At 38.9% G+C, this 12388-nt stretch overlaps 2 protein-coding genes across 3 annotated transcripts; one reads left to right on the top strand and one right to left on the bottom strand.

Moving 5' to 3' along the window:
* The first annotated feature begins 222 nt into the window (after nt 1–222).
* On the top strand, nt 223–3519 carry LOC105284477 (parafibromin). The gene is made up of 4 exons (XM_011348009.3): nt 223–479; nt 792–2062; nt 2149–2290; nt 2503–3519. The coding sequence occupies exons 1-4, from the start codon at nt 349–351 to the stop codon at nt 2537–2539; spliced, it is 1581 nt and encodes a 526-aa protein (XP_011346311.1). The 5' UTR covers nt 223–348; the 3' UTR covers nt 2540–3519.
* Nucleotides 3010–9088, bottom strand: LOC105284478 (doublesex and mab-3 related transcription factor 3, truncated). Of its 2 annotated transcripts, XM_011348011.3 has the most exons (4): nt 7747–9088; nt 6970–7254; nt 4916–5155; nt 4146–4811 (listed from the first exon to the last, which is right to left on the bottom strand). In XM_011348011.3, the coding sequence occupies exons 2-4, from the start codon at nt 7174–7176 to the stop codon at nt 4146–4148; spliced, it is 1113 nt and encodes a 370-aa protein (XP_011346313.1). In that variant the 5' UTR covers nt 7177–7254; nt 7747–9088. The 2 variants fall into 2 exon arrangements, with proteins under 2 accessions (XP_011346312.1, XP_011346313.1); XM_011348010.3 differs by lacking the exon at nt 7747–9088 and having other exon boundaries at nt 3010–4811; nt 6970–7176.
* Between the last annotated feature and the right edge of the window lie 3300 nt (nt 9089–12388).

Below are 12388 nucleotides of genomic sequence, written 5' to 3' on the forward strand. Positions count from 1 at the left end.
CAGAGAGTGTAAGATTATAGTAATATACTGAAAGGTGGCGCTGGCGTAGCAGCGTGAAGACAGCTTCGCATGTATGCGACTCAACTTGTCGAAAAATGTGCGAATCGCTACACTGTATCCGTTGGATGATATTTGTAATTGAACGCACGTCGGGCCTAAGGCATACAGGACAAGCGGCAGCGGCGGCTAATCATCGTCTTGCTTTTCCGATGCGTATATTTATTATTATCAGAGAAGCAAGACGGTGATTGGCGACCGCGTTGCCGCTGCCGCGTCCTATGTGCAGGAGCCCTAAGGTTCCGTGCTTCCGCCCAAAGTCGGGATAGGATCAGGATTCAGTTTGCAATCATGGCGGATCCATTGAGTTTGCTGCGACAATACAATGTTAATAAAAAAGAGATAATCGAACGGGAAAATCAGATTATATTCGGAGAATTCTCCTGGCCAAAGAATGTAAAAACCAATTATCTGACTTATGGGTGAGTGTTGTTATCTGCAACCAATGTAAAAACTCTCATAATTTGCTTGGGTTTTATCTTCTTATATTTATTTTGGCAAACTAAAATATAAAATTCACGATCAAAATCAATTTTACTTACTTACTTTAATTTGTCGGAAAAAAAGCTAAATGTTTATTACAAAACAGTTTATAATAAAAATACAACTAGATAATTCACGTGTTTTATTTAGAAAAGGAAAATGAACAAGCATCTCAAAGTAGAATTCTCTTACATCTCTTACATTTGCATTTTTCAGGAAAGTACGTGCGTTGCTTCCGATTTCTGTTTTAGCTCTGGAAAGGAAGGCACACCCAAGGAATATTATACGCTGGAATGCCTGTTATTCTTGCTCAAACATGTTCAGCTCACGCATCCGGTGTACGTACGACAAGCAGCTGCGGAGAATATTCCGGTGGTACGGCGACCTGACAGGAAGGATCTATTGGCCTATCTCAATGGTGAGACCGCCACGTCAGCCGCCATAGACAAGTCTGCACCGTTAGAGATCCCGACACAGGTGAAACGTGCCGCTGAGGATGGCTTAGAAAGCGGTTCCTCGAAAAAGCCTCGCTTCGAGGAGACCCACGTGCAGAAGGTGAAGGAGCAACTAGCGGCGCGTTTAGATGCCCCTAAAGAAGCATCGGTCACAGTCGACAATATCAAGTCGCTCTCGGAAGCGATGTCGGTGGAAAAGATTGCGGCGATCAAAGCAAAGCGTTTGGCGAAGAAGCGCACCACTATCAAGGAGAACGATGACATCGGTATGGGCTCGGATCTGCGCGTTATTCTTGATATGGACGTGGACGACACGAAGGACATCGTGTCGCGCGAAAGGCAGTGGCGGACGCGTGCTACTATTCTGCAAAGTACTGGCAAGATCTTTGCAAAGAATATCTTTGCGATTCTGCAGAGTATCAAAGCGCGGGAGGAGGGCCGGCAGAAGGGTCCAGCCGTGCCGACGCCCATGGTGACACCACGCTCAACGCCGATGCGACCACTGCCGCAGCCAGCTGTCTATAACCGTTACGATCAGGAGCGTTTCATACGGCAAAAAGAAGAAACGGAGGGATTCAAGATTGACACTATGGGTACGTATCACGGCATGACACTCAAGTCCGTGACCGAGGGCACGAATCCAGCCGTGAGAAAACCACCGGTCAATCCGTCCACTACCCCGACCTCTGGTCTGTTACCGACTTCGGCCGCTAAATTGACGCCTCAGCAAGCGGCACAGAACAAACGGCCGAGCCGAACACCCATCATCATCATTCCCAGCGCCAACACGTCCCTCATCACCATGTATAACTCCAAGGAGATCCTTCAAGATCTCAAATACATCAGTAATGAAGACAAGCGGACGCAAGGTTGTAAGAGAGAGAACGAAGTGCTTCTCCAGCGTCGCAAGGAAGGTGGTCTGACCGTACCTTATCGGGTGGTCGACAATCCGCAGAAGCTCACCAACGCCGACTGGGAGAGGGTTGTCGCGGTGTTTGTCATGGGACCGGCGTGGCAATTCAAGGGTTGGCCGTTCGATGGTAATCCGGTGGAGATCTTTTCGAAAAGTATGCTGCTTTTCTCTCTTTTTCTTTTTTACATACATTTGTCTTGTTTCTTCTTTTCGGAAACAACAAGTGTTTTCTTCTTACAGTATGTGCATTTCACTTGAAATACGATGAAATGAGGCTGGATGCAAATGTGGCGCGTTGGGCGGTCACGGTAATCGAATTGAGCCGAACCAAGAGGCACTTGGACAGAGCAGCGTTAATGATATTCTGGGAACATCTCGATAAGTAAATACGTTAATCATTTCACTAGAATTTTAATGTTACTCTTCTTCAATTCTCTTTTCGGGTAAGGCGTTCAACATTCAGCTTATCAATTAATCTGGTTAATCTCATTCAAATTTATTTCGTAAATCCGTTCATAGTCTTGTAAGGAATATTATATTTCTTACTTACGCTTACATCGTTCTTTCTAATTGAATTGATACATTTCTTTCTAGACACATGATCAAGAACAAGCCGCATCTTCGCTTCTAAAGTTCTTTGATGGTCAACACTTTCGTAGAGAGCGTTCTGTGTGTATTATTTTAAATATTTTCGAAAAGTGCAAGAGAGTTGTATATACGATTTGGGAGAGATGTAATATACATATAGTATATATGTGCGCACACACAATGATATAAATATAAACGTGAGTTGACCGTGTATCATCAACGTAAAATTGCCAAGTTCAGTCGACATGTCTTCATAATGTATTAATTATCCGATAACGTCTCATTTAACGTAGAAGAAGACTACCCGACCTTAGTATTTTACTAGTATTTTAAATGTCGGACTTTTAAAATTAATCTAGTAGTGAATATTTATAACTTATATTCACCGTTGATTCATCTTAAGCTTTCCCATCCTTTGTATAAGGTATATACCATACTTGTGATTTTTCATTGATATGAATAGATTTTCATAGAATGTACACCAATAATGATTAATGCAAACTGATGTGCCTATTTCTGAACAATTAATAAAATGTTACGAGATAAGGGTATCTGTGAACAGGTGTATTCCCGGATAAGAGCATAAAAATAGCTAGGCAATATCAATTCTTAACCTATAAAATATACCTACGTATCCGTCTACATAAATCAAGCAACCTTACGTTAAAGGCAAGAGAAAATGTACGAATGATTTTTACAATTTACATCTTTTTGAAAATTATCTTACAAAGTGTAAGAGAGATTTTACCGTTTTTAAAATAAAACGATTAATCATTTTTATCTGAATAAGGTAGACCTATTAAAGTACTAAAGAATCATGTTAACAAAAAAAAGTAAACAGCGTCATGAGAAATCGGATCTTGGGATTTATTTATACAAAGATTTGAAATGATAAATAGTTACACCACGCGCATTCAATTCAACCAACTTTCCATTCAGGTGGATTACAAGTTTAACTGTAGTATGTTCACTATTATATCATTTGTAAAATTTTAATAAATAAAAATATGAAATTGTTTACACTTACACTTTGTCTGTTGTATTTTTGTCTTATTGTTAAACGGTTATTCTCTGAAATGAAAGTCGATTTAAACACTCTCTAACGAGAAAGAAAGTCCGCAAGGAACAATTGGCTCTGACGTAGCAAGCCTTCGAGCGAATAAGGGTAAGGGGATTACATTTTGGTGGTCGATGCCAGCGGTGTTGAGTTTCTTCGTGCGTGCTTTGTAACTCGAAACGCGACGATGTGGATCCCGGGAGAAAAGACGAAGCGACGCGAGGATTGGCGAGGATTGCGGTCGTCATACGTGGCGATTCTCCGTGTGTTTTCTTTACCTCCGAAACCAAAAGCAAAGTAAATCGCTTAAGGCGCAACTCTTGCCGTGGTACGAATCACTGACCGCGGTGTTATTTATACGGGTCGGTGAATCGAATATATTTCTAACTGGATTACCGTTGCTCTATTACTTGGACAAATACGACGGATCTATCCCTACTATCTTTATTTAATCCCGCTGCTGCTCATCATCAGGCAAAAAAAGCGGTTTATTACACGATATCCTTTTGCGAGAGTGCAACAATGCCTGAAAATTGTGTTGAAATAATAACGATGCTATTAGCTCTCACGTGATTGATGGAAAAAGAAATATTCATGAGAACTTGTAGTTGCATTGCGCGCAATTCGGCTGTATGCAGGCCGACAACATGCTGGGCGACAAATGATGCAAAATGCCCGTTGATCTTGCGGTCGACAACCGATCCTCCGTCATTTGGCTGCACATGCGCGTGTCTCTTAGCTGTTGGATACCGGCCGGAAAATAGCTGTTGTAACAGAAATTGGTCAGTGCGACGGTATCGGTCTGATCGGTCCTCCTAGCGAACGGTTCGGTTGGCAAAATGTTCAGCAAATAATAACCCGCATCCCCATAAACATTCTTAGATAGGCTGGTGTAGATCGGCGTTAACATCGTGCTGGAAATCGGTTGCTGCTGCTGTTCTCCAGTTGCTGCAGTAGTAACGTTGTCGACGATCGTCGTCTGCGGCGCGGGCGGTCGGAAAGCTGATGCGTGATTGATGCTTGGCGATACACTTGGCTCGACAATCCTTAGATTATCGTTGGCAAAGTATTCAATCGCCTTTAGCAGATCTTGACCGCAACGTTGTAATACCAATTGCAGAACTGACAGTTTGGTGTTCGGAAAAAGGCGAGTTAGAGTCTCCACGGACGTTTGGGACACCGGAGCGACTTCTTTAAAGCCCTCCGGGTTGTCGACGTTGAAAACACTTTTGGATCTCGAGCAGAGTTTTAAACCATCCTAAAAATGAGATAAGCATTACGAAGAACTCGGTGTATGTTGAATGATAGATTATTCGATCCGATTATTAATTAACAAGTACTTCTGCTTTTTATAATACGTACGAAAGATTTTTGTGAACAAGCATCGTTCGCCGAAAAATCTTTCAAGTCTTCGGAAATTCCATCCATCTTCTTTGAGATGGAAATCGCATCTTCGTCTCGATTTATCATCGATTTCGGTTCTGTCACGGACATTCCAAAAATTTTGCCTGGTGGAAGTCGGTCAAGCTTCTGACCAGTTGCCACCTTTGCCATTTTAAGAGCGATAGCATCCTCAGCTGCTTGCTGTCTTTTCAGGGCGACCTAATCGAGAATAACTGCCTCAAGATTTCGCACAAATGCAATTGTAAATTGCATGTTCAAAATACATATCAAAATACATACAAATAAATTAATATTTCTTTTTTTAGCTCATTGTCTTACGGTGACCAGATAACGAAATTTTGTCGACCGAAGCGCTAGATTCGAACCGACAGCAGGTTGGCGGTTTCCGAGCAGTTTCATAGCCATTTAAATGGAGACTTTGCAATGACACTTGCGCTACGGATATAATTGCAAGCTTAAAACACGAATTTTCTTTGCTACGGGCACTATATTCAACTGCTTGATCTATAGCTATACCGAAAAGATATTTTCATCTACTTTTCGAACCTTTATCGAATACACAAATTAAATAATAAATACCTAACTTTGGCTTATATAATATTAGAAAAAATCATAAGGCAAGGGGTTAAAGAAGAAACTCATGATTAATTATCTCGTAGTAATTATCTTGTGGCCATCTCTGAATAATCTCTTAGATGATAATATACTATGTCAAATTTATGTGATCGTTGCAACGCAAAAATTCACGATACGGCAGTCGCTCGCGCGGTACATGGACGATTATTGTCCAAACAAACCCCGTGTCTCGTGAAGCATGCGTTTCATTCGCAACCACGTACGACTTGCCCTTTATTTGACCATTTCCACTTGAAGATACAACGGGGAGAACGACGCGAACATTAACACCGAATCGCGCGTTCATCACGCTGAGAGTCTCACCGTAAACAAAGTATTGGATGTCGTAATGCTTATGCAAGCAGAAATGAAATACTATACCGCTACGATAATGGATTTAATTTATCAGATTCCCGTCTGTTCTCATCGTCTTCTCGAGGACCGACATGACTATGTCATGAGGAGCACTGTACCGTGCGATCGATGACTTCGCACGTGTTTATCATTCATTTGCGATCTTTCCAAATCTGTGTAAACGTGCGCCTTTATATTATTATATTAATATAACAAATTAAAATTGCGTGTGCGCGTGCATACAGTGTGCATTTCATTTTAGATAGTAAAGTCGATTTTTTCAATATCAAAGATAGTCATAGATTCCTGTCGTCGAGACCCTCATAAATATTTTCGGTATATATTATAATTTGTATATGCATGTCCGTCCGCACAATCTATTTAGGTTCTCGATGCGACTAGTACATCGAAAAAGATAGGTAACGCGTCAATTATCTTTTGTCTTTTTTGCTTTTCGAAGCAGTCACTGTACTCCGTAACACTTTTCTATAGTCAATTAGAGAGCTTTTGAGTCACATTCGAGTTCGAAATGGAGGCGAAAAGGCGGGCGATGTTCGAGTGTGCCTTTTCTGGTCAAGGAATCGCGTACGATCTTGGAATCCGACTTTTGCGTGTGTTCGAAAACGGTTGATTGGCCAATGTTGCTTGTGTTTCTCTGCGATCTTCCGAGTGATCATTTGCTGGTGCGCATCAATTAAAGTGCCATGATCCGTTGAACAGATCCGTACAGCGGCTGGCTCGGAGAGCAAGCGAAGCAGGTTTGATAAGCAATATATAAGCAAGGTAAAAATGAAAGCATTTTTGCACAAAATCATTATTGGCAGTGAAAAGTGGACATCGACGCGCATCGACCGTCGAGTATTACTAACAACAACAATTTATTCGTTTCAGCGACGAAATAGAGAAGAAAAGACCGTTTACTGGAACGCGATCTGATCCTTAGACCTAGCGGACAAGAGTAATAAGAAGCTCGTTTTCGGCATTTTCTTTCACAAATCACAAAGGACGAAAAAGGACGAAAAAGGACGAAACACTTGACTTACCTGCGCGGCCATCACTCGCTGCCGCTCGGCGATCAGCGAACACTTTGGGCATAGGCATTCTCGATAACGACACTCCCGCTTGTGGCCTCGCAGCCACGAGATCAGGCCATGATTTCTGCAACGAGCACACTTTGGTCTTCTCTGCTTCCCGTTCCCGTCGTCGTCCCCGTTGTTTCTCAGCTTATTCTTGCTCTTGCCGCGTAGCATAGCGGTGCATTCCCACGCGAATCTCGATTGTTTTCTCTGCTTATTTCATCATCCACATCATTTCACGTGTACTCTGTTCTAGAATTATGGAAATTTAAAAATATCGCCACTTTATCGTTGATTTCGTTAGAATTCTTTTTCATATTTCGAATGACAAATATGTGCGTCGCGTCGCGTCGCGATTCTTAATCTTTTGTTATCTAAACTTGTGGATATGTCAAATATCTAAAGAAACAAATTAGAAATTAACGAGTGAGTTTCTCAATTTCATACGTTATTTTATTATATCGTCAATAATTATCAACAGTGTGCGTTTCTAAGAAAATTAAAATATAAAGTATTATATTTTAACCGAGAATATCCCAACTATACACTAACAGAAAAAAGATTTTCTTTTTTAGTGACTAGCTAAACGTAGCTGAATAGCGAACTTTCTGGCATGGAAAGTATTAAAATCAAGCGGTGAACTCACGGAAAGAAGCACCTTTCGCACGCGATTGTTCTCGACGATTGTTAATTCGGAACTGACTTAGCGATCGCCAGCCGAACTCTCGGTTCTTCCGGTCTTACCGTGATTTGGCCCGATTGGCCACAAATGTATGGACATGTAGGTTCTTCAGCACGAGTCCACGCAGCATCCTACGAGCGGAGGAGGGTCGAGAAGACAAACAAAGGTTGGACCACCCTTCTTCAGCGCGATTGGTTCTGTCGTGTTTGCTTCTGTTGCCACTCCTACCACGAGACATGATATCTCACGTCGTGGGACATAATAGTCGAGTATCGCGGAGGCAAGTCTTCTGCGATTTTGTCTTATTTTGTCATATTATGTCACTGCAAACGCAGAGTTGCTCAACCGCGGATTACAAGAAAGATTAATCTTCTCGTCAGATTAAGCTTGTCTGAATAAAAGTGACAACAATGTTCTTATAAAACCGACTACAAGTTTTAAAAGATTATTTGTTACATTAGATTACAGTCATTGTTATATTTATATTTTCTACGGGCAAACCACTGATAGAATGTAATTAAATTTTTCTACATTTTTCACATTGTATATTTTCATACAACGTACGATATGTATGATACATGTAAGAACCAATCTCTTCGTAGAAACCAATTATATGGCACCCCAAATTTCAAGGCGCTAGCATAACTAGATGAAGGATATAAAAAAACATTAGAGCGAAGCACTGCAAAGGCATGCTAAGAGCAGCGATATTCATCTGAAGTTTATGAAAAATATCGTAATTCGAGGAAACAGGATGTTTTCAATATAAGCGCGATATAATAATATTCACAAAATGGTAGAAGAAAATGCGAATGCGAAAATGCAGAAAAGCCGAATCAACACATTGCTTACCGTTTTCTTCGATTCGAAAGAAATTGTCCACAAGGAATATACTGCATATATCGAAAGATCAAACTCTGATTATTATTTCGGTGTTTTAAATCGTCTCTGGAACGGAATTCTTCAAGTTTGACCCGAAGAGTAAGGATACCGAGAATAAGGATCTTAGTCGCTTCTGCTCGATAATGCACCGGCGCGGCGTACAAATTCAAGATTGCGTGCGATTTCTTGGCCAGAAAGGGCATCACAGTTTAAACATCTCTCGTATTTCTTTGGTTCCATGTGACTTCTGATTATTCTCAAGTTGGCGATTTCTCTGACCGGTAAAAGTCAGGTATCCATTTTCTTTTTTCGACTAGATGACAAGTCTAATGTTTTGACAGAAAATTCGCATTAAAACCGCGCTCGTGTTAAAAAAAGAAAAAAATAATTAACGTCTTGTATTTTTGTATTGTTGGTACTAGTCGCACCAGAGACCGGAAAAATTGCGCGCGCACGTGTGTACGTGTATGTATATATAAAATAAAATACCTACCTCATTAGATTAATATCACTTTAAGTGAACCTTACACGTGGAATCTATTCAATTCTTTTCTAAAATTATGAACATAGAGGAATTAGGATGGATAGCATTTGATAGAAAAGACTATTAAATTGCCAAGAATTAAGATCATTTAATTCTCATCAATACAGAATACATTCGTAGCTGGTTAACGATTCTTTGATTGATAATTAATGAGCAAGTTCGCCGCAATAACAAGCCTATTTATTCTAGCATGTATTGGTCACTTATTTAAATGGATAATTAGACATTCTTTGCGTCCTTCTTGAGTGTACTTTTGCGATAATTATGTAGAATGTGTGTATTTAATGCGTACAAGAGTGGAAACCGACCCTTGATTTTCTTCGTCGTTCTATCGTTGCGCGCACTCACAACGTACAACGTAATGCATGAAAAAACAAAGCTTACCTACGGCCCATCAAATGTTTGACTACTTCGAACCTCAACAATCGGAAATCTTTCAAACTTTGAATTTCTGCCCTCAATAATTTTGCAAAATTCATAGAAAAATGCTGAATACCACAGATAAATAAATAATCCTACAATAGAATAATTCGAGGTAAATCAAAATGTAAAAGCTTTTGATGTAAAAGCATGTCCGAAAAACTTGTTTTCTCAATGACAATAGAAATACTTAGAAGGATGTTCGATAAAAACAATGAGATAATAAAGTTTTATAAGTCTATATATATAATTCATCCTTCGTTTGCTAAGAACAATTATATTATCAGTAACTGACCAGTAAAATGACGTGAATATTCTTTATATTTCATATTTTTCTGCTATAGTAGGAAATAGGAAATAGGTAGATAGTAATGTAGTAATAAATTCTTTTTTCAACATTACAGACACAAGATAAGAAATTGACAAAGATACTTATATAATATTATTAAACTAATAAATTAGTACCAACAATCACCCTTGTCAACTATATTTCAATCGCTGTGGCTGTGTCATTAAACTTCAGTACTTCAAAGTTCAAAAGATTTTATCGAATAGTCTTTGTTTAACTAGAGATTCACACGCACTTTGAGATTTATTTCACTCTACATTCTTTCCTCTTTATATCTTTATGTTTTTATCTTCTATTCGTTTTTATGTTTCCTTTATATCTCGTGTCTATTACTCTTATATTACTTCATACGTCTTATTTTTACATTCGGTATACAGGAAGCAATTCGTAATACGTATAAAGTGCTGTATCTTGTTCGTTGCGCGATTAATAGAGAAAGAGAAGTCGTTTCAACAAATTCACCACTTATGCGTGCGTCGAGGTAAATTCATGCTTCTTTATACGACTGCGATATATTCATCGAATCTTAATGTCGAAAAATATACAGCATTACATGCCGCTCAATTAGATAAAACAAAAAAAATTAAAAAGAGATCAAGTAAATATAATTTGCATAAAAAAGAAGTTTCTTACAATTATATCACGCCTTGCATGCAAAATGCACTTGTCTATACATATAGGAAACACGGTGATGAGAACGGTGATTCGTAAACACGAATTTCCCTCGACAAAATCTCTAACGTACTAGTAGTAGGATCGGTCGCTCTCAATTGCTAATATATGTATATTCTTTTGTACAGAAGAACTCGTTGTGTGCATTTAAAAAGCGCATGTTGCCTTGAAAGCTCGTCTCGCCTCATCTCAGCAGGTTCATATTGTTCATAATCTTGCTTTTATCTATCTTCTCTTTCTTTTCTTTTGTTTCATTTACTGATATGATTCATTGATATGGTCCGTCATAAATTACGCTACTTCGTCATTGTTACGTCATTATTTGTGCGAAGGAATTTAGGGGATGTCCATGTATGCTACAAACGGCGGTACGATTCCAACGATTTTTCGGATCGGATTTTGGTTGAAAGTATTATACATAATTATCACTCGGATAATGAAGACTTCTCTTAGTATCTCAATAAGATGTTTCGGAGTATGCTATTAAACGCTACTAGCGTCACGCATTGGGTGACATTGATTGAGTCGCAATGGATCGTAAAAGTAAAGCGGAGTAAATATAATAAGTTTATCAACGGTGGGGCTTCTATATCTTTACAAGCGAATAATCTCATGATCGAAATATCTCGTAAAATATGAGATATAAAGAAAACGTTTACTGACGGTAAAAATCATAGAATTTTTTGCTTTCCGAATTTTCGTACCTCTGTTTACTCCATTTTTACTAATGTAATCCGACGAGTAATAATGCGAGATCGATAATCAATGTGCAGATAATTATTGATAATTATTATTTAGAATGATATAGTCTTTTCTTTCTTGGTAATATTTATCATAATGATAATAATAACTTAATGACATAATCAAAATTCTTTTATTGCAACAAACAACTCGCAGTTGTTTCGGCATTTACCGTATTCGGATATTCATATTCGTATTTGTACATACCGCAAAACTTTGTAGTAAAGTGACTTAGTCAGGAGACAACATAATAATAGATTATAATAGTTTATAGACTACAACTAGACATCATTGTGTCGTCTTCTAACGTCACTCTGCTACTTGGGAAACAGCATTAAAACTTAATCGTATTATCGAAATCGCATCATGTTATATCAATAAAACATGATATCATTCATGATCATTATGCTCTTACACTTCGGATACTATTGCAATCACAATATATCGTATATTTAGTTTCCTGATGCATGTATCACGCACATACATGCGTGCGTGCGTGCGTGCGTGCGTGCGTGTGTGTGTGTGGGGGGGGGGGGTGATGCGCGCGCGTGTTTTGGTTTGTCCACGATAACCATGTTATTATTGTTAGGTAACGAGAAAATTCCGACTATCGACTGTAACATATGTGTACATGCTACGGAATATTTCATATTAAGAAAAGTTATTTCCTTTATAATAATAACTACACTAGATTATATCCACGACGAAAGAACGTATTTTCTATGAAAACTAAACAAATTATTCGATAAAAATCATTTGTTAATATATAGACGCGTTTAATCTCACGATTACGCCTTCTGTGATTCAAAAGAAAAAGATTGTAGACATGCTTATCTTCGTACGCTGTTCCGTTAATTTACACCAAAGTTTCCTTTTCATTATCACAATCGCTAATAGCATAATTTTCCATATAGCGCAAATCTTACGATCGATGGTTTCAATCAGTGACTTCTTCTTTATAATAGAAATGTAAACGTATACATGTAAGAAAGCAAGAAACTACGCGAAGATGCAAAATTCGGCGAGATCACTTTACCGATACGTCCACATGTGCGCACGGTAAAGATCATGATACGTATTCGTACGCTAGCTGCAG

Source organism: Ooceraea biroi, chromosome 6 (assembly GCF_003672135.1).
Source record: "Ooceraea biroi isolate clonal line C1 chromosome 6, Obir_v5.4, whole genome shotgun sequence".
Lineage (NCBI taxonomy): Eukaryota > Metazoa > Arthropoda > Insecta > Hymenoptera > Formicidae > Ooceraea > Ooceraea biroi.